Source organism: Sciurus vulgaris (assembly GCF_902686455.1).
Source record: "Sciurus vulgaris genome assembly, chromosome: 6".
Taxonomy (NCBI): Eukaryota; Metazoa; Chordata; class Mammalia; order Rodentia; family Sciuridae; genus Sciurus; species Sciurus vulgaris.
The window spans coordinates 53,467,352-53,489,459 of NC_136466.1; the positions used below are offsets into that span (position 1 = coordinate 53,467,352).

The window sequence follows — 22,108 nt, forward strand, 5'->3', positions numbered from 1 at the left end:
CAGAACTGTTTGGTTGCTGTTACAGGTGATGTGTGAATCCCGTCAGTTCATATTGGTATTATTTCTAGGATTATGTTAACAAAATAATGGTCCCCTTTCCAGTTTGGTAGAAAATTAAGGCTTTGTTTTTCCAAGTGGAGGAGGATATGAATTCAGAGTTCTCTGTGGTTTATTTTCCAAAATAGCTTCTTTCTCACACATAGCATATTTTTTGTATTTTTTTTTTTTTTCAAATCCGCCTTTTTCTGGTGGGAGAAACAATGGCAAGTAGCTATTCACGTTTTCTAGTCTATCTGCAATCAGTCGCAAGACAGGATTCCCTGATGCCAAGTGCTGAGATCTTGTTCACTGATCCTTTTCCATCTCAGCAAAAGTGAAAATGAGAGACAGGATGAAGCAAGGCCAGGATGGGAGGGAAACTGGAAATGGGTGTTTTACACAGTCATCTCAGGATATGAGAAAAACGTGGTAATAATAAAAGCTGCCCTATGTTTACAATACACACAATTAATGGCAGCAATCTTTATAAGCCCTTAAATGGCACTTAATAAGTATAAGAAGATACAGGTTTTCTTGATTACTTAGATCTAAATGTTTACTCAAGCTTTCATGAGTGTTCCTCTTCATTTATGCAGAACTCTCTTCATTGAGTAAATGTCCATTTTTAAATGTGAATTCAGTATATACAGATCAGGTTTTCAGATTCATCCAAATTCATTTCATTAGTAAATGTATTTAACAGAGGTCAGGACTTGTTGGTTGCTTTGATTAAAACTGCATTTTTTAAAAACTAGATGTAAGGGCTGGAGACATAGCTCAGTGGTAGAGTATTTGACTAGAGACCCTGAGTTGGATCCCCAGCACTGCAAAAACATACCCTAAAGCCCAACTGGATTAAACAGTTTTTAAATGGATGGGTTGTGTCAAAGAGTTTTACATTTGTGGACTATTTTAATTCTGATACTGAAAAAAAAAAAAAAAGAAAAAAAGAAAGAAAGAAAAAAAAAGGAGAAGGAAAGAAATTAAAAAGAAATTGCTATATGCAAATATTTCCAAGGTTTTTCTTAGCAATGGAGGATTACCAGCATTTTCCTTTTTAGAGTTGCTGTTGTGTGGACACTGGAGACAGTTGTGCACTGTGGATATTATTGTTGCGACGGAGGAGGGAAAAAGATAGGTTTGCAGCAGAGCTTGTGGATGGCACCAAGCCAGTGCCCTGAAAAATGGCAAACATGTCACAGCTAACAGCTGGATGCAGAAATATTTCTCTTTAATTTGGACGGATAAAATTTTTTTCACAGCAGGGCACTCTCAAAAGAGTACAACATCAAAGAGGGCGGGTCTCACCAGTCAGACATCAGCTGGCTCCAGGATGGAGCAAAATGAATGAACTGTCAGGACTTTTCCAGCATAGATTCTTCTGCCAAGTGAAAAGTTAAAGGTTCAGTGGCTTGTTCAGATCACAGACAAAATCCTGATAATGGAAGCCTGATTCCCCAAAGTCCTCCTCTGATCAACAGACAGAAGATGTCTGAAGAGGACTGTAGATTGACGGGTGGCAGGCTTGGTATCGACGGCCGCCGCTGTCCTCAGAGATAAGTGGGATTCACCAAATGCTCCACAGTTCTCAGGAGCTCCTGAGTCCCTGTGTCATAATCCTCAGAGTCACCGCCTCTTCTCTGCTAACCCAACACTTAGCAGCAGCTGACCTCCAGTGTGACAAAAATACCCATTTCCATCTCTTCACATGGCCAGCTCTCTGATGAAGGCCTCGCCAACACCACCACCGGTGTTTTACAGTTTATTGACACTTTTCAACTGTTTTTCTGATTACCATATTTCAGTCTTGACTTATATGTTAGTATTATCTGCACACTCAACATAAACCTGTAATGATTTTCTAATATTTCTGGAACTTGATGAATGTGAATTGACAAAGTACAGTATATAGCTTTATATCAGCATTACTGAAAATACAGCAACGGTGTATATAATCATTACTCATTTATTTTATGGGGCATTTATTACTTGACCTTTGAAGTCTGGTTTTAGAATCTTGGGATTCCAGACATTCCAGAATATTCCAAAACAAAGTGACAGGAGAGGGTTTTCTTGTTAGAAGCAATGAAATAAGTTAATTCTTATTAACATATTAATAAGGAGGGAGAATTGGTCAAAATGAAAAAAAGCCCTACAATATTATATATTTGAGAAAAGTTTAAAAACTGGACACGAATAATATGGACATGCTAGCTGGTATTTGCTTTAATGAAGAAGGTTTTATTATAAATTATGCATCTTTATTCAATGACTTGTGCCTTGTCTGTTTTTTGATGTCTCTGGTCACTGTGGCACATTGCCAGTGGAAGGAGAGTGACTTTACACAGAACTGGAGATTTATGTCTTTATGCATTGCACTGTTGCTGGTTGTGTAAATTTTATTAACAGATTAAGTAATTCTCACTAAATTGACATTTGCTCTGAAAATAGGAATTTGTTTGATAAATGACACTATTAATCATTATGAACATTTTTATGACCCTCATTTGGAAAAATTTCGATGCTTTTAAAGAAAATACTCTACTGTTTCTCCCTGATAGGACAAATAGGATGAGATAAGAAAGCAGTGACACAGTGGCCAACTGCATGGCTGTGGGCAAGTCATTTCTCCTTTTTCTGTCCAAGGTTTCCTGTCTATAAAATGGAATCATACTCCCAACCTACCTCGTAGGTCACAGATAAGGATCAAATTAGCCTGTGAAAGTATTTTAGAAACTCAAATGCCACAGGAATGGATGACCTGGTGCTATTCTTCCTTCCCATCAAGGTGGAGGCAGATATTGTTACTCATTTTGAAAGTACAGTGTGAGTTTCCCTTATTGGAAATGCTTGGGTTAAGAAATGTTTCAGACTTCTGCATTTTTCAGATTTGGGAATGTGTGCATAGAATTTACTGGGTGAACATTCCTAATCTAAACATCTGAAATCCAGGATGCTTTGAAATCTGAAATGTTTTCAGCAGTGTCAGGATGCTCAAAAAGTTTCAGATTGTGGGTTTAGGATTTTGGGATTAGGGATGCTCAACCCATATTACTTTGTGATCTTTCTTCTCAAGACTCAATTTAGCTCCATTTGAAAGTTTGAGAACAAGGAGACCACACAGGTGTGGTCTTGCTGTCTTCCTCTTTACAGAGAAGCTCTGGCAAATCCCTGTTCATCTGAGGATCCACACACAGGTTCTGCTCCTCATCCAGGTACATGTGATTGCACAGTTTCACTATCTTAAACATGTTGAGTGTCTGTGTAGAAATAACATACTATATGCTTGGACTTTCTCTGGTCAAAATGCCAGAGACTTCAGTGGTCAAGCAATCCCATAGAGGTGATGCTCTGGGACAGGAATATTGGTCTCTCCAAGCCACAACTAATTAAAGCACTCATGATAAATGTCTGTTAGCTTCCAGTATGCTCCAAGAATATTCTTTTTTTGTTAATATTTTTGTTGCAGATAGGCAAAATAACTTTATTTATTTATGTGACGCTGAGGATTGAACCCAGTACCTCACATGTGCTAGGAGGTACTCTACCACTGAGCCACAACCCCAGCCCATGTGCCAAGAATATTCTTAAAGGTGTAGTAGGTGCCTGTGTCTTTGGATGAAAAGGGACACTGTGTTAAGCTTAAAATGGATTAAATTTAGGAATGGAAAATGTAGAATTGAAGATATCCATCTTTACTGTTTTCTGGACAGTATTTATATTAATACAGCATTTTTGTTTTTAAAACAGACTTTAGGAGATAAAAATATGACCAACTTTTTTTCTTTCCTTCTTTTTCAACAAAAGTTGATTTCCTGCTGTATATAAAGTTCTGTGTAAGGTGTGTATGGTTAAAATTTTAAAATGATTACAATGTGTTTCTACCCTCAATGAGCTTATGGTCCTGTAACCTCAGCAATAATGTATTTGCATATGCCACACCTGTATTGTGGCCAATGTCCACAAGCAGGTTAGGAAATTTTGCCTGGGCTATTTCTCATCTCGAAATAGTGCTGGCTGAAGGGTAGCTAATGTTCTTTCAGTAATTCTTGGGTGCCCAGCAGGGCTTTAATGCCCCAACATTACTTACTTATCCGATTTCATGTCAGTCTTTTAAGGTAGGGAGCATCTTTAGCAACAGTTTATAAAAAGAATGTCTCAACTTTCTGGAAAATTTAAAGAACTGTCTAAAGTCACATCACCAACTCATGGTTTAGCCACAGTTGGCACTCACAGGCACTGGAACTGACACTCAGGTGCACACTCCTAGGCTCTATATTGTGTCCTCTGCTGTCACCCCTAACTAGGGTGGCTTCTATTGCGTGTTTTCACCAATAATACTTAAGTTCTCTAATGAACGTATTGCTGAAAGTGAAATCTTCTATTTTCCAATAAAAGTATTCTAATTATTAACGTTTCAGAGTCCAAAGTTTGATATATAGAGGAATCTCATAGTAAAACAGTTTTATCCACCTTGGCAAGCACTATACTTTTCATTTGAGTTTCTCAAATTGCTAGTACCCTGGACTGTTGAACCCATAATTTTCTGAATTTTACAGAAAGCTGAGGTTGTATAAAGGCACTGTGTGGAGAACAGGAAAAGGAGATTTTAGAAACCATTTTGTTAAAATCTGTTCTTCCTTGAATCCTCCCTGTGCTGTAAAAAGATTTAAAACAAAAACAGTTCTGAATTCACAGGTGTAAGCTGGAAAACTCCCAGTGACCACTTCTGGGCACTTTCTGGTAAATTTATTACATATTTAATCATCACCTTTCTATTTCATAAAATTGAAAGAGGCTGGCTTAAAGAAGAATGTAATTTTTTCCTGACCCTAGTTGTTAGTACTTAGAATCAGGTTTCATTGCATTTAGTGGTAATTTCTTCTCAAGCTTTGAATAAAATCCGAGATCTTTACAAAGCCGTTGATTCTTGTTTGAGAGTTGGATTCAGTTCACTTCAGCATGTACTGCCTTCCTGCCACGTGCTAGGTCCTGCCTTAGATGCTTTGGTGTAAAATACACTCCCTCACCTCCGCTGGGTGGCAAGAAGTGAAGGAGACTGACTCTTCAGCACAAAACCAATGCCTGTGTCTGCAGCCTTAGCACAGAAACATGCCAGGGTTGGGAACAAGGAGAGGGAGACTGAAATATTTCCCCACTCCCTGAAAATTAGCTAATCCTTTTATATGTAACCCCTTTGGATCTGTCTTCTTGCCTTGCCATGACAAAATTCAGTTTGTTTTTGTTTAAGGACATTGTATCTTGTCAGGGCATTGAGAGAATTAAAGGATGTGAGAGAGGCCTCAGTGAACTCCAGTTAGGCAGGGAGATGGGGACACAGGGGAGGAGACCTGGGTCGGTTGCCGACTAGTAATTTTCACTTGCTTAAGTCACTAAGAGACCTCATCTCCTTATGTATGAACGGATCAGGTTGGAACAGCCTCTGGGTTCCCTCCAGATCTGATTTTCCTGGGCTCTAAATTTAGCTGTGGTACTCAGTGTTCTAGCAGAAGAATTGGTGACTGAAATCTTCCAGGAGGTCTTATCTCCTGGAGGAAATGCTGTTTTCTGCACAGGCTCCCCTGGCTCACTACAGTACCTAGAGATGTCCCAGGAACTATCTCAGAAAGCAACAGTAGTATTAATTGAACTACTGGTGCTTCTGCTACCTCCTGATCTTTAACCAGGGAAGCTTTCTTGTTTTTATAGTGGAATTACATTTAAATCTTTCAATTAAAAGGAATTCTTTGCTTTAAAAGATAGTTGGAAGCCTGTGCTGGTAAAAATGGGGAGGCAGGGGGACTGTGCTCGCTCTTTTTCCCTGGAAAACTAAAGGACTGAAACCTTGTTCCTTGGGTCAGGCGAAGGCTCCTGGGCGATACAGGAGTAGTGAATGTTTGTAACGCTTCCAGGCTGTTGCTTCAGTTTTCTGTGAGACTGCTCCCAACTACAACAGATCGGTTTTCAGTGATAGCAGTCATTCCTTTATAGCTGTGGTCATCAATGTAAACGCTTAATGAGGTCAAGCAGGTAAATTAATACGCATAGGAAGTAGCATATAAGAACAGGGAAGGGTAGGGACTATGGAGAACTGGAAAATCATACACCCAACCTAACGGGGGCTTCCCTTTCTCAGCTTCAGTGCATGATGATAAGATTGGGGGCCCACCTTTTAATTTTTCAAGAGAAGTTGGAATTCTAATTAGGAAAATTTTTAAAACACTTAAAATACTATACTAAATATTTGAATTTAGTCTGGGAGCCACTCATTTGTAAATCTTGCTCCAGAGAAACTTTGTTCAGGCCACCAAGGTACACAAATTCTTATCATTTGGAAGGTAATTTCTTGCTATTAATTTTACAATGAGATCAAATCCGTTTTTGGTTTACAGTGTTTCTTTGATTATTATTGTTAATGTGAGGGGTCAGGATTCATAAACTACAAAACTATGGGCAAGCCACTCACAAACTATTGTTATAATACATGATACCAGTACATATCTTATTCTTGCTCTTTCATTTAAAGTAGAGTTTTGTTCTAGGAAAATATGATCATGGGAGTGTATTTCCTGATATCCAGGCCTGTAATACAGTGCTTTCTAACGATGGTTTCCTGTCAGTGCCACATGTGGTTTGTAATGAGTGAGCATTTGTGTGATCATTATTTAAACCATGTGTGTGGTGTCTCAATAGCTATTATTGGATTGAAAACTGTTAAAGTCCCCTTAGAGGTAAAAATTACCTCTCCCCCTTACTTATCTTTCTACTCCCACTGATACAAGATAAAAGAGAAAGTACAGACCAGAAGCAGTGGTTTAAAATAGCAGCAACAGCAATCACAAAAGAAATCAGAGGCTGATAATGTAGTGATACATATTACAAATATTTTCCCAGGAGGATAACAGAGCATTTTTAATCTTGGGTAACATAGTGTCTTCATTTTAGCAATGCATACAAAACTGAAGCACAAAGAAATAAAGGAATAAATTTTCTTTTTGCTTATTATTTTTCTCTTTGACTAAAAAACATCAGAAACGTACAAAGTAGGGGTTTGGGGTATAGCTCAGTGATAGAGTGCCTGCTCCAGATCCTGGGTTCTATTTTCAGCACCATATTTATTAAATTATATGCTACTAGAAAATATACTAGAGTGTTATTTTGTGTATTTTGAAATTTTAATAAATTTCATAATGATTTGCAACTCAATTTTCTCAGTCAACATTATGTTTTTAATATTATCATCTGGATTTTTTTGTTTGTTTATTTTTGGTTTTGTGGTGGTAGGGATTGAACCCAGGGCTTTGTGCATGCTAGATAAGCACTTTGCTACCAAGCTAAATCCCCAGCCCTCGATTGGATCCTTTTTTTTTTTTTTTTTAATTTTTTTTTTTTTAGTTGTAGGTGAACACCTTTATTTTTATTTATTTATTTTTATGTGGTGCTGAGGATCAAACCCAGTGACTCACACTTGCTTGGCAAGTACTCTACCACTGAGCCATAACCCCAACCCTTAATTGGATCTTAATACAAGCAGGTCTAGTGCATTAATTTCAAGTGTTTCATACAAATGCTTTTGAATGAATAAGACAACTTATTTATTCTTCTGATGATGAATATTTCTATTATTCCTAACTGTTTGCGTTTACAGTGATGCTTCAGTGAATGTCCTTGAACTTGTCTTCTTAAGCACATGTATCAGAACTTCACTGGGGTAATTTTCTACAAGTGAAATTCCTGAATCACAGGATATAAGCATTATCAAATTTAGGTGTTGTCAAAATGTTTTCCAATGTGTTTGTACCAGGTTATACTCCTTTTCAGCAACGTTGGTCAGGCTTTCTAAAAATATGCCAAATACGCATTCTATGGTTCTGAGTATTTTCCATTCCAGACTTTACCCCCACCCCCAGTGTCCTGTACATTTCTTCACATATATTCTCTTACTTCTGAAGGTTCATTTTTTAAACTTCCTTCAGAAAAATGGAGTACATATTTAAATGTCTTTCATGTTCATTCAGAATAAATGGCACAAACTTTCAGCAAAAGTTTGCTGCATTCAACTGTTTTTTTTTTTTTTTTCATAATGAATCTTTTCCTTAGTCTAAATGTAATGCTCTTGCCTTTGTTCTCACTATTTGAATGAATAAAACTTCAGACCTTTTAAACATTTTACATAGGTCCTGAGAGGGCTGTTGAAATACTTTGTGCATGATTTTTGATATTTTCCTGCTTATTTTAAATCTTTTGAAAGATAATAAAAACAAAATAACTCTTGGTTTTGGCATTAGTTCATCTCCTTAAATTCCTTCTGTTTTTTGGCACTATCCAAAAGCAGTATCAAGATCAAATGACTTTCTTCAACTCTAGGTATGCAGTTACAAGATTTAAGTAGGTGCCTGGGAATTTTGTTACAATTTCATGAGAAATATTATAATATCAATGTTAGCTGAAGCCAGGGAAGCCCAACTTCCTGTCAGATTCTGCATCACATGACATTTACTGACAAATAGGCATCTACTTTTTCTTTAAGACAAGTAGCAGTATACATCACGTGACCAAAGACTGTGGGTTTCCTTGGGGTCACAGTATACTTAGTTAAGTAGATTATTGCTGAAACAGAAGTGTAGGAAGAAATACATTTGTACTTATTTTCAAATTGGGTGAGTTCATGGTTTTCAAGTGAGCTAAAAAGATAGACCCCTCAACCTATGAATGCTAGTGTTATTTGCTGTTGAGGACATGGGATAGAAGCACTGAAGAGGATGGTGTGGCACTTCTCAAAATGCGTAGTATTACCATCCACTGGTAGTCCTTGTGGAAGGTTTGTTTGTGGAGGAGAGTCGGGGTGGGGTACAGTCATCAACATTTTTTATTCCATTATTGGTCAACAGTGGCACTAAGGGAACATTGTTCAATGTTGCATTAGCAGCCTGAGTTGAAATTTTGAATATTAACTGACTTCCTAAAAAAAAGCCCAAAACACAAAACAACTACAGTGTAATCTAATCTAAGCGTGATGACTGTCTTTAGGTTGCTCACACAGCAGATGTACCCACCACATAAATGTTTCTGTTCTCTGTCATTATCCACAAAGTTGGAATTTAAAGAAGTCATTAGCTTTACATGTAATATAATCCAGGAATCTCTTCATTCTTCTCAGGCTAAATTGATTATCAGCTATGATCCCTCTGGTGTGTTTATAAAGCCATAACTTCTCAAATGATCATCTTTATTAGATTAAGTTTATTTTTTATTTGTGGGGGGTAGTGGAATGGTTGGGGGTGAAGAAGAATGAGTTCAATAAAAGCAGAAAAAAATTCAACTGTTTTAAAATGACTCGTGGTAGTAGAAAGAAACTGTTATCACTAAACTCTGTGGCCCTCCAGAATAGAAGTACTATGCTAAATTAATATGAATGACCATACTAAGTTTAGGGCCTAAATATAACCAGAAAGTCTCTCTGTGAGATTGACTCTCCCTGTGTATTTGGAAAAGGAAAGTGGGAAGACAAAGTAGCAAGAATAAGAGACATGATTTCCCAGTGTGCTCTGGGGACACCTCAGTGGCTACTAGACGGTCCTATTGCTGATTTTATTTGAAAACACTCAGTTTATACGATCGTCCTTCAGAGCACTGTACCTCCAAGAAACTCTAACTGCACCTTGCTTTCCAGATGCCCCTAGGACTAGGGATTCCTTCTAGAATTGCTGTTGATAGGTAACTGTGTCATCTCTCACTGCCCCAGACACCATGTCCCCCGGGCTGCCCTGCATTGGAAGTATTTTCTAGAAGGGGAGCTGTGGCCTCTCCTGTCAGCTCTGACTCTGTGTGCTTGGCTAGTTAGTTGTTTTGCAAAAGACTTTTTGTCCTTTCTTTTTACCTGGTTTGAAGCGGATTTTGTTTTCTTATATGTTATCTTGAAAGAAAATCTGCTTGACTTGGCCTAAGGCAATGATTATGAGAGCAATCTCATTAAGAAATTTAAAATCCATAGGAAATAGCTATTTTTTTCATTGCCTTTTTGAGGGTCTCCCTTTTTTGATGACTCCTCTCCTAATAGTGTCAGGTCCTGACAGCTGAAGTCCCACATCTACTATGAGGTGAGAATCCCTTTATTTCATCCAAACCAGAATCTGTTTAAGCAGTTCTTCACAGCTCTGTAACTTTCCAACTGCCTTCTGCTGGGTGTCACCCAGCTTGCTGGACAGACAGAGACTGTCTCCCAAATGCCTTTGAACAGTTACATGTTCGAGACTGGAGCCCTTTATGTGGATGTTCCAACCATGTCAGCGTGGCCTCTTCTTTCAGCTTGCTTTGTTTATCCAGCAGCTCATTACTTAAGACTAGCCTGTCAAAATAGTTAAATATTTCTTTGGGAAATATCGCCACATCCTTGAGATACCCCAAATCTGTTTAATAAAGGAAAGATTGGCTTGATAAGAGAAACGTGATCGACTTGCATCACCAAAAAATATTTTCCTGTTATTCCGGTTGAGTTTCTCCAAGCATCAATAAGCACTATCTAACCTGAGGGCAATAAATTTCTGCAGCTGACACATAAAGACACCAAGGGAAGCAGGGAAAATGATTGCTGATGATTCGTTCTAACTACTTGACCTTCTGACCTCTTCTCCAGATATATGATCAAGATGGGACACTACAGCACTTTATTGATGGTGGGGAACCTAGTAAGTCGAGCTGGATGAGGTATATCCGATGTGCAAGGCACTGCGGAGAACAGAATCTAACAGTAGTTCAGTACAGGTAAAGTATATCTTGATTTACCACTTACAAAGCTGAAGCCCTATGGCTTGCATATATATAAATTCAGGCTTGCTGCTAGTGGTTGGAAAAATCCTGTCGAACTCTGCACAGATTGGCAGAGTTTTTTTTTTTTTTTTTTTGCTAGTTTTTCTGCAGCCTCCTTATAAAGGGATTAGTGAATGGCCTCTTACACTCTGTGCACATGCCAAAGTTACTTCCACATCATCACTTGAACTTCCACAAAAGCCTGATCAAGTCCAGAAAAGCCACTTACTTGGGATGGCTCTCCAGCAGATGGGTACCCACAGATCAGTAGTTCAGAGGCTCAGTCCCAGATCCCTTGCTTTCAGCTCCTCGGGTTAGCTCCCTGGAAGGATAGTTTCGTTGGCATAAAGGCATGGAAATCTAGGAACTCTCAACCTTCCCAGGACTGCCCTTCTGAAACCTGTTGTGCTCAGCAGCAATGACTGAGCCAGGGTTATCTCTCCTGCTCCCTCAAAGGGTTCCAGAGCATTTGGGTTTGGTCCTCTGATGACTCTGGATATGTTTCAGAAAATGAGTTAGTTTCAAAGTGTAGGCCACAGCCCAAAGGTTGGCAAAGGCAAAGTGGAGTCAGCTCCCTTTCCCACAGGGAATCACATAGGGAGGCCCCTGGGGGAGCTGAGAAGCAAGGTGGGTTCTCAGGAAGTTAAGCCATCTCAATGCACCTGCTGTGCAAGCTTTTCCACTTATTGCCTGAGAAGGCTGGAGTGGAGATGAGAGGGCCAAAAAAAAAAAAAATTAAAAAAAAAAAAAAACCACCACTAAGCCTTCTTTTCTCAAAATCCCTCAAAAACATGTGCCATATAAATATATGAGCTCAGTTATAAACAGCCGTGTTCTCTTTAGAATCAGAAGCAACTGTTTAGCTTTATTAGGCATCATAGACACATCAAAGCCAAGGGCCCTGTGCTTGGCAACTTGGAGTTCTGCCTGTGGCTATTTATTTTTCTGCCTTTTTTTAATGAAGTGTTTTTTTTTTTTTTTTTTTTTTTTTTAACTTTCTTCGCCTTATAGCTTAAAGGCTGCACAAATCTGGCCTGCTCTCTAAAGGTCTCCAGTTCAAAAGGAGAAAATTTGGGCACCATCTGACTCATTGCCTTGGTTTCCTATGCAGTTTTATTTTATTAAATAATGGTTTAAATGAAATAGTGCAAGACGGTATTTGGTTACACTGCTGTCTACAGTCCTTACCCACCTTTACTGTCATGAAGTTTTGCCAAAACTCTGAGCTAGAAAATTAGTCAAGATTGTTCTTTCCAGCCATCAAAAGATAGTTTGGCTGGTTCTTGTAATGGGTACCCAGGGAGCTCTTGAGGCAAATTCTGAATCTGGGACAAGAAACGCCTAAGAGGAAGGGGGGCATGAGTAAGTCATTACCTATCTGTCAATATTAAGTGGATTTTACAACTCCCTTTTCATGACGGCGCTTTAGCTACGAGCTTTCTCAGACGATCTGTTTTCGATTACTTCAGATCTTTATAAAATGAGCTACAAAAACACAATTTTAAAAACTGGCATCCATCACCAGTGGCCACGTCCAAAAGTAAGAAAATAGAAAAGTTGGACCCTGAAGAGCCAGCCTAATTTTTATTGTACATGAATGTCCTCTTCACAAAAAGTCAGCTGGTTTAAATTCATTCTGTTATGATTTGTAATATCTAAATGGAATTTTCTTCAAAGCGCCCTTGATTGATTGACCCTTAGCTGAACGTTTTGTTTTTATTTTGAGGCTGACAATAATGTTTGTTGGCATGTGTTCTGCTTCAACTGCGTTGGGACGCCATGAAGCTATCTTTATGAGTCATCCAACCACAATACTAAATACATGTCAGCAAAGGAAATATTATCTGAAAAGGGAAAAATCCCTTTGATGTGCTTCAACATGCAGAGATTTCTGCGAGTTTTGGAAGCTCTGCCCGCTTGTAAGGAACGGTGTACACTTACACATTTTTTTCCCTCCTTCGGCCTACTCTGTGCCTCAGAAGACCACCCATTGCTCAAAAACAGTTCTGCTCTTTCAGCGGCAAAGTGTGTCATTTGGTTTTAGCACATTCATTTGCCGGGCGCTGTGTTTATATTAAGAGAAGCCAAACCGAGAGATGAAATGTTACAAGGGTGAAGTACAAAGTAGACTCAATTTTTCTCAAGTTAGGAGATGCCAGTGATTTATAGCTCGCTCCAATTTTGATTTTTTCTTTTATGTAGCAGTGGAAAGAATTAATAAAATGCACAGCTCCTAGAGATGCGGAGGGAGGAAGGGTGGCGGGGCCGGACAACTGGCTGGAGTTTTTGTCAGATATTCATAGAATGTTGGGAAAAAAACATTCTGCTTAGCTAGCAGTGCCCTCGTGAGACAGAATGGCAGCAAGTAAGGAAAATAACAAGATAAATGAAATTTTTGCAGCTGCAAGTAAAATATTGAGAATCTGCACTTTTTTATTGATCTTTATGATCCTATTGCCAAGAGCCACTTTGTGGTGACAAAATATGTTGACAAGTGCATATCTCACTGCCATGAAAAATGTGGAGAAGGATTCGCCTTATGTCTGCAGTGTTGTACAAGGAACAAATTGCCCTGCTACAGCCAATTCTTCACAGAAAGGCGAAATTTAAGGCCCACCAACCCCAAACACTTTTATCTGGAACTTGAGGCTCATATTTGTAGCCATTCTTCATTGAGAAAACCAGTCACCTTCTCCTCATTTTTTTTTTTTTTTTTTAATCTGTAGATTTTTCTTTACGGTACCAAAGCTGATATAAAAATGTTTATTTCTTGGTACCTTCACTGCATCATTCCAGAATGTAATCTTTCAGCCAGCGTAAAGTGCTCCTCTTGTATTTATTGAATTTCCATCCATTTCACATAAGAGGGTTTTTCTCTTCTCCTGTATCAAACTTCAGAATAAAAAGGTAGTGGAGAGGATTTTTATTTCTCTTAGTCCTTATATCACAAAGCTGTTCATTTTTATTACAAATTTGGGAACTCCCAATGCCAGGTTGCCAGAATACACTTACTGCTTTTCCTTCAAATAGGAGATCAATAGTATTAATTTATATATGAGGTGGAGGCACCACTGTCTTTGCAGTTTGCCAACAGAGGGAATTTTCTCATTAGTGTGAGATGGAATTTGTTTTAAATGAACTTTGCCTTTCTGCTGTCTCCTGGGCCAAATATCTGTCTCTTCAAGATCCTCTATGGAGGCACATGGTGGAAATAAACTCTATGCTGTTTATCATACTGAGTTACAGGCTCTGATTGATTGCTGGGGACGATAAGGTGGGTGTAGATTTATTACAAACAAACTGTTTAGGTGGAGCTGGGCAGAAAGTTTTCAAGGCAATAAAAATGTGGTGGGGGCACATGAGTCCTGCGTATTACTAAGCTGGGTTTTCTTTTGTTTTGAATAGGTCGAATATATTCTACCGAGCCTGTATAGATATCCCCAGGGGCACCGAGCTTCTGGTGTGGTACAATGACAGCTATACGTCTTTCTTTGGGATCCCCTTACAATGCATTGCCCAGGATGAAAACTGTAAGAATTTATTTTAGCTCTGAATTCACATCTTAAAAATACCTACTTCAAAGCTAACTTTTTAAGAGTGTTTTTTGAAATTTCTGAAACGTGGTTCACTGTGATACCTGATGCAAACCTGCACAAGTTCCTTCTATGGTTTTCTTTATCCTGTATGATGTTTGCTTTTTCGTAGGGCATCTTAACCTGTGCTGGCTGGTGTTTCTTTGCCTGTGCACAATTTCAAAGCCTTTGCCAGAGTTTTAAATAATTGCTGACAGCAAAGTGAAGTCAGCTGGTATTCACTAAGCACCTACTATTATGTGTCTGGTTCTGTGCTTGTCACCTGGGGTTATAAGAGCAGCTTAAGATGCAGCTTCTGCTCTGAAAGGATGCACAGTCTTGTTTGACCCATGCTCTGTGCACAAATGAAAGAATGAGAAAACAATGCTCTTTAATGAGGGGTAACACCCCTGAAGTCATTGGCTGGGTGTGCTTCCTCCTAAGTAGTCCTTACAATGATAGTAAAAATCATAGATAGGTGATGGTGGAATTTGTGTCTTTCTAAATTCTTTGTCCAAAACCATGTCTAGAATGTAATTTTCTTCTATCTTTGTTACCATGCCAACCATTATCTTTAAAGGAATAATCTAACATTTAGGCAACTATGAACTAGAAGCAATTTTCACTAGAACTTTGTATTTTTGTTTCACAATTCTTTGGAAAACATTTTAATATTGATGTGCTTTAGTGAGAAACACTGGTTTCAGTGATGTTGTGTTTTCTTGTCCCTAAATTGACTGATCTGTGAACTGATAATGTGAGATTATGCTACAGAAAGAAACAGAGACAACAGGTCAAATGAATAGGAAACTTCAATTTGAAAGAAAGTGTTATTCTTCTTTTTCCTTCTCCATTGACTTTCTTAGTCACACATGCACACACACAAACTCTAATAAAACATGCTCATATTACTGCTGGTCAAAATGCTGATGATCAGATATTTCTTTCTCATGTTGTCTTTAATTTCTTTGTCAAAAACTTAAGTCCTCAAAAAGCCTATTACTATCAACTTTCCTTTTCTATTTTACCCTAACCCCAAACCAATCTCAAATCAAAAAAATGAATCCTTGGACATATAGCACATTCCTCTCACCAAGTTTCCATTGGAAAGTTTCTTTTCTGCAGTGATACTCCTATTTGAGGGAGTGTCTGTTTTCATAGGAGAAAATCTCAGTGTTGGACATGAGTGTGCGGTTGGTGCTAGAGGCAGATATGGACATGGAGGCCACTGTGCTCTGTCTTGCCCAGAATGGCTCCACACCTCCCTCCACTGAAACTAGATCTAGGGCCATGCACGGAACAGCTCCAGTATCAGCCCCTGATCTGCTGACATGGGCTTGTCTGTATGTGGAAGCTTACCATAACCTCACCTCCTAAAGTGTGGAGTTTGATTCAAAAGGATTCCAGACATCCTGTGAGGTCCCTTGTTCCCCCCCCTTTAACACACCTGCTATAGACTCTGAAGTCATTGGACACTATGTGTATTGCAGAATATTTGGGAGGAGTAAACACATCAAAACCTAGAGTCCTAAAGAGTACAGCTCACAGTCTTAACATTCATTCATCCATTCATTATTCAGGTATTAACTGAACACCTTCCATGAGCCAGTGTCTTTGTTAGCTGCTATAAATGTAGGAGGGAACAGACAAGAATTCCTGCCTTCACGGAGCTCACATTCTAGCAGAGGGAGGGAATCCACAAATATGTAAATAAATAGTTGGTCAGATGGTCATGTGTTGCAGAGCTAATACAACAGAAAAGGGTAAGTGGGGTCAGGAGTTGGGGGTTGCAGGTACCAGGAGTGACTGGGGAAGGCCCCAATGGGGAGGTTGCCTTTGGGCAAAGACTTAAGGAGATAAGCACAAGGAGAAGAACACTGCAGGCAACTGGAAGGCCCAAGATGGGGGAGCATCACAGATGTTGGCATGGGCATGGCAGAGTGAGTGAGCAGGAGGAGATAACTCAGGTACAGGGGCACAGGTCTGGTCAGGCCCTGAGGGCCACTGACAATACCCTTGCTTTCACTCTGTGTGAGCCAGCCCGGAGCTGGTGTGGAGTGTCCAGCAGGAAAGTGAGATGATCTGACTGAAGTTTTAACAGGATTATTCTGTCTACTGAGTGGGAGTAGGCAGGGAGGGGTGAAAGGGAGCAAGGAATTCAGTTAGAGTCTCTTGCAGGAACCCAGGGGAGAGATGATGGTGGTTTGGACCAGCATGGAAGTGGTGGAGGTGGTGAGAAGAAGTTGGATGCTGAACATATTTTGAAAGTAAAGCCAATAGCTTTTTCTGACACGTTAGATGCCGTGACAAAGAGGAATCAAGATGATCCTGAGGTTTTGGTCTGAGGAACTAGAAGGGTGGATGACCATTTACTGAATTCTGAGGCAGAAACGGAAACCGTGGAATGACTGCTTAGGAATTGCCTTTCTTGCCTTTGACGTGAGTCTCTGGAGCAGGAGCCCCTTATCCACTTTACCATGCTATTCCAGGCTGGGCAGGATGGAGGGGTCAGTTGGAGAATTTGGGGGTATGTTTGTAGTTCCCTGCCACCTGACAACACGTGTGGCCAAGAGTGTACCTGTGGTCTCCAGTTTGGGGCTGTAGTGCCATTGAAAGTGTACTTTCTGGAAACAGCATATGGTTTGCTCTCTAGTCCAGCTTTCTCTTGTGGTCCCATCTTTGTGAAACACTCTTGAAGCTGCTGATTACAGTACTGAATAAAGTCTACCAGGGCCTGTGTTTTATCAATGAGCACTTGAAATCCTTGAAAGAAAATTCATAGAGCCATAGCAGTTTGAAGTACTGAGGATTCAGTAGGAAAACTGAGCAGCTCTCCTGGGTTCAGTTCAGAATCCTAAGTAAGGGTTAAGGGAAGTTTAAAGGGGATTAAGTCATGGATAAAAGGCTCAGCAGTGACAATGCCTCTCCCCTGAGGGTATTATAGGAATTTTATTTCAGTTCCTGTCTCAAAGTCATATATCTGTCATGTGATTGGCCACCCAAGAAACCTGCAGAAGGCTTCATCAGATAGTGTGGGAGAGATATATGGCTTTAACTCTAAGATGGATTCTCATTCCATATGATTCACGGAGAGACCTGGGAATGCTTTATAATCAGGGTTCCTTATTCTGTGTAGAGAAAAAGATTCTGTGTGATTTAAAAGCACAAATGTGTGAAAGGGCATGGACAGAGAATTTAACAGATAGCCTTTCACAGCCTTGAGAAATTTAAATCATATCAACTGGATTAGCAATTCTAGGACCATTTTTATCGCACAAGCTAACCCCCAAATAAATTAGTTACCTTAAAAAGAAGCTTCTTGAGATCAAAGACTGATTGGTTAAAATGCCCCCAGAGAGCCTCCTTATGTTGCCGTGCATGCAATAAACAATTAATAAATGCTCATTGGATAAATATGAAGAATTTCTATTGCTATTATTGGAAGAGATTAAGTACTTCAGCCAGATTTTTTCCTTGTTAATGAAATGGACACCCGGACCAAGACATTCAAGGTAAATATGATTTTACTTAGCAAATAATACTTATTAAGCACTTTCATCTATAAAAATATCATTTTCTTCCCATGGTTCTTTCAACATTGAAAGCACACATTTCCCGTTGTGCGTGTGCAGTGGGCTCAGGTCGGGGTAAGTGCCCCCCTCCGTCAGCGGCCCTCAGCAGTGGGGTGCACTGGGCATACTCGCTGCCCGACAAGCCAGTGAAAGCCGCCTGCACTCGGAGAGAAGTCAGGGTTTCACACAGGCATTTGGGTTCTGGAAGCAATTCCTGTGTTATTTTCTTTTTAAAGAATCACAGTTATACATGTAATAGAGCTCCAAAGAGAGAGCCCCTCCATCCACTGTGGGCCTTTCAAAAGAGCCTGAAGGAACGCTGGTGCCGACAGATCGCATCCGCAAGAAGGAACGAGGTTCCCCAAAGCTTCCAGTGGGGGATTAGCTCCTGCAGAGTGTAAAGACCATGGTGCATTCATATTCGTTTCAGAGGAAATTAAAAAAAAATCCTGGGAATAAATGTTAAACAAGTCTTCCTGCTGCTTTTTCTGTCTCGGCATATGAAGCTGAGGTTGCAGAATGTGAAACTCGATGGCAACGGGGGAGTGGTGCTGGGTTAGACCCTGCCTCGGGGAGGCCTGCCTGTTTCTTTTGATTTGAAAGAAGAGAAAATAAAAAGGGGCACCTCTGCACCGTGCCTCTCATCCCTACCATCCCACCAAGAGCGGGAAACCGGGCCCAGAGTGAAAGAAGGCCCTACTCAAACTTTACTCACTGTGACCTTTAGTGTAACATCCAATAGGAACGTTCGTGTGCAAAGCCCTAAGGGAAGCATGTGATGGTGTGCAAAAACTAAGGCCTGTTCTGGGCTGAGAAAGACAGAAGGTGCATAAATACACAACTTCAACTTAAGACACCATGCAGGTTAGTGAGGTGGCCACAGCACTGAGCCTGAGCTGGGGGTATTAGGCTGAGTATAATGGGAGGAGCCAGAGTTCCAGGCCTGTGTACAGAGAAGGCTGAGATTGGATTCCTTATATAAGTGCAAGAATGGAAAGGTACTATCCTGTCCCCCAATAGGGACTAGAAAAATGCTGCCCTTAAGCCAAAGGGCCAAGCAACTATCCATCTTGAGTGACTGTGAAGAGTCAAACTCCAAAAACTAGCTGTAACAAGCTGTAGGATGGCATGGAGCTTGACTTTACACTACATGCCAGATACGGAACCCCTGGGCCAAGAAACTAATATAAAAGTTGGTCTAGAGCTGGAGAAACCTTTAAGTATCTAGGAAAAGTAATGGAGAAATGACCCCAGGAATGCCTCCATATCAGGACTCCAAGAGACGGCAGCAAAGCACTGAAAATGTGTTCACTGAGAAGAGGGACAAACGACTTAGGGAAAGCCATTGTCCTGAGAGATCTGAATGTGGAGTACTGTAGGATGCAGTGGCACTGCCTCTCTCCCAGCCTCGTTGCAGTTCATGGGTGTGTGGAAAGGAGACATCTCTCATTTGAACTTGTCTCTAGGAATTAACGTCAGTATACGAAAACCACCACCCTCGTACACCCTGCCCTTGCCAGTCCATGTGGTCAGTGTGAGGTATAAGGGACTGGTTCTGTTTCCTCAAAGCAGGGTGGCTCTGAAGAACATTCCCAGCTCCAGAGCTGTTAAAATCCTCCCTCGGCCCAATTCTGCTCACCATCACTCCCCAACAGGTATTGATCCTGAGAACACTCTCCCCAGTGAATTTCCTGCACACAGCTTCAGATCTCCATTCCAGAGTCCGTTTCGCAGGGAACCTGACTTGAGACAGGTATTCCCAGATTTGCATTTTCAATCCAGACCTCTGTACTGAGAGCCAGTCTCCCATCCAACCATCCTTAACATCTCCACTTTTCATGTCTCAAGTCTCAAACTATACATAGTACAAGGAAAACCATGGTATTCACTCCCACTCACTGCACCATGCTGATCAGCATTACTGTCTTCTCTGGCCTGGACCACTGCAGCAGCCTCCCTTTCCCTCTCTAGTATCACAGCAGCCAGAGTGAAGTTTCATTGATTAGCTTATTTTGTTTCAGTTTATTCACTTGATTTGGTAACAGTTGTTCAGTCCCATAGATCAAAGTTCAGGAAGTACATGCAAGTCTCCTTGGAAGAGACAATCAGTATCCTTGACAAGTTCTTAGCTTTTTTTTTTTTTTTTTTTTCAGAGATAATTTTTGTCCATCAGACATCTAAGCATACTCTCCTTTTCTTTCTCTGGTTCTCATCCCTGCCCCACAATTTTACATACAAACAGCAGCATGCTATATACATTGTTCTGAAGTTCATTTTTTAGTTTATTGGTATAGACTGATGACTCACCGAAGCATAAATCTGATGTTTTCACATCCTTAGCTCAAAACCAGTTTTTGACTTGCTATGACTCTTATGCTAAATACTTGATACTTTAACATGGTATCATTTGGGCCACATGTAGTCTTCAGAAACATTTTGCATGGCCCACGTAGTGTTTTACAAGATCCTTCGTGTGCATGCTTATTCAGTTGGCTATAGACGTCATTCCCCCTGTTGTATGAACTGCCTCCAACCACCCATGGCTTGTTTCCATTCCCTGTTCAACTTACACAGACACCGGCAATTGGGCTGGCTTCATCTCCAGCCCCAGCTGCTGCCCATCTCCCCTTCCCTCTCTGGCCACATTGTTCTTCTTTCAGTGCCTTCAGGGCCCTGTGTTCCTTCCCCCTCAGCCAGGCTCTGTGGCAAAGCGGCCGGTGTTCTTTCTTTTGCAGTGCTTTCCCCTCCTCCCCATCTCCCTGACGCCTGGGCAGATTCCCTCATACCCTAAATTTAGCCTTCTCTGATATATGATTCCCTGGCACCCCTTTCTTTCTTACAGCACTTTTCACACTTGTGGTAACTGCATTGTGTCAATTGTAAAATTCATGTGTTTCGTATTTTCATCCTTCTGAAACTGGCAGGTATCTTGCCAATGAATGGTGACTTACAGTTATAATGGTGCAATTAATGGAATTTTAGATTTGATGAAATTGAGTGAATGTTTATCTGTTTAATATCTGTCTTCCAATTAGAGTTTCAGTGCCAGGAGGGCAGGGACCCAGAGCTTTCTTGCTCCCCCTCTATCCTCAGTACCTAGGACCATGTGAGGCATGTAATAGATACTCAGTATTTGTGGACTGAATGAATGGACAAGTGGGGTGTAAAGTAAGTTTATTTTATAGATCCTGAATTTGTCTCTCCCAATGTCTTTACTGTCCAGATTTAATGAGTTCATGCTTTACCTTGGCTACATCCTCGAGGGATTTGTATTCTCTCCCTTCGTCTTTGTCTTTATAGGTCGAAGAAATTTACTAGCTCAGGATCATTTTGTGCACAGGCCACTTCATCTTTTCATTTTTGGTACCATGTCTGGCCTATGTCTATATCATCCTTCTTGAGTCTGGGAGTTTTCTCGTTCATTCCTGTCCCCTTTCTGATAATTTCCTAAATCTTGTTAATACTTCGGATTTGCCACTGCCAGAGAGGCCGATATACAGGAAGAATAGTCTGTGTCTTTTGAAAAGTTCTTATTTTTTTTAAAAAAAAGCAAAACAAGACACTTTGAGACTAACAGGATCTTGTGGAAGTGTGCAGGAACTCTGCAGGGCAGCTTAGGAATATGGTTGCTTTTGTAAAAATTATTCATTCCTATCATTACTTGCTTCTTAAAAATTATATATTGTTTCATTTGGTAGGATTGAATTCATAAGTATAGTAAAGTGCCATGCTGAAAGAGGAATACAGGGTGCAAGTATTGCTACCTTTAACTGGAAAACATTTTACACTTGTTATGGAGTGTTCTGGAAAAGAAAATAATAAAATGGAGAATAATTTGACTCCATTCATTCCCATTTCTTATTGTCTAAATGCTATTATACTGTATTATCATTAACTCAGATTCCATAAACCCTCAATTATTACACAAACTTTTAGATATATAAATTCTTCTTTATTACCATTTGACATTGACCATTAAATTTACAAAAATCATTGGCCCACAACTTCTTTTGTTTTTGTATAAATATTATGTGATCTTAGCAATTTAAAAAAATAACAGACTAGGTTACTTTCTAGGAGCATAAGTGGGAAGCCAGAATCTATCATCTATACTTT

General features: G+C 40.0%; 1 protein-coding gene across 2 annotated transcripts in view; it reads left to right on the top strand.

Moving 5' to 3' along the window:
- PRDM6 (PR/SET domain 6) overlaps nucleotides 1-22,108 on the top strand; it is a 98,845-nt gene that overhangs the window by 55,611 nt on the left and 21,126 nt on the right. For both annotated transcript variants that reach the window (XM_079145666.1, XM_079145667.1), the window contains 2 exons: nucleotides 10,676-10,803; nucleotides 14,254-14,378. In XM_079145666.1, coding sequence (XP_079001792.1) covers nucleotides 10,676-10,803; nucleotides 14,254-14,378 — 253 coding nt within the window. The remainder of the gene's footprint in view (nucleotides 1-10,675; nucleotides 10,804-14,253; nucleotides 14,379-22,108) is intronic.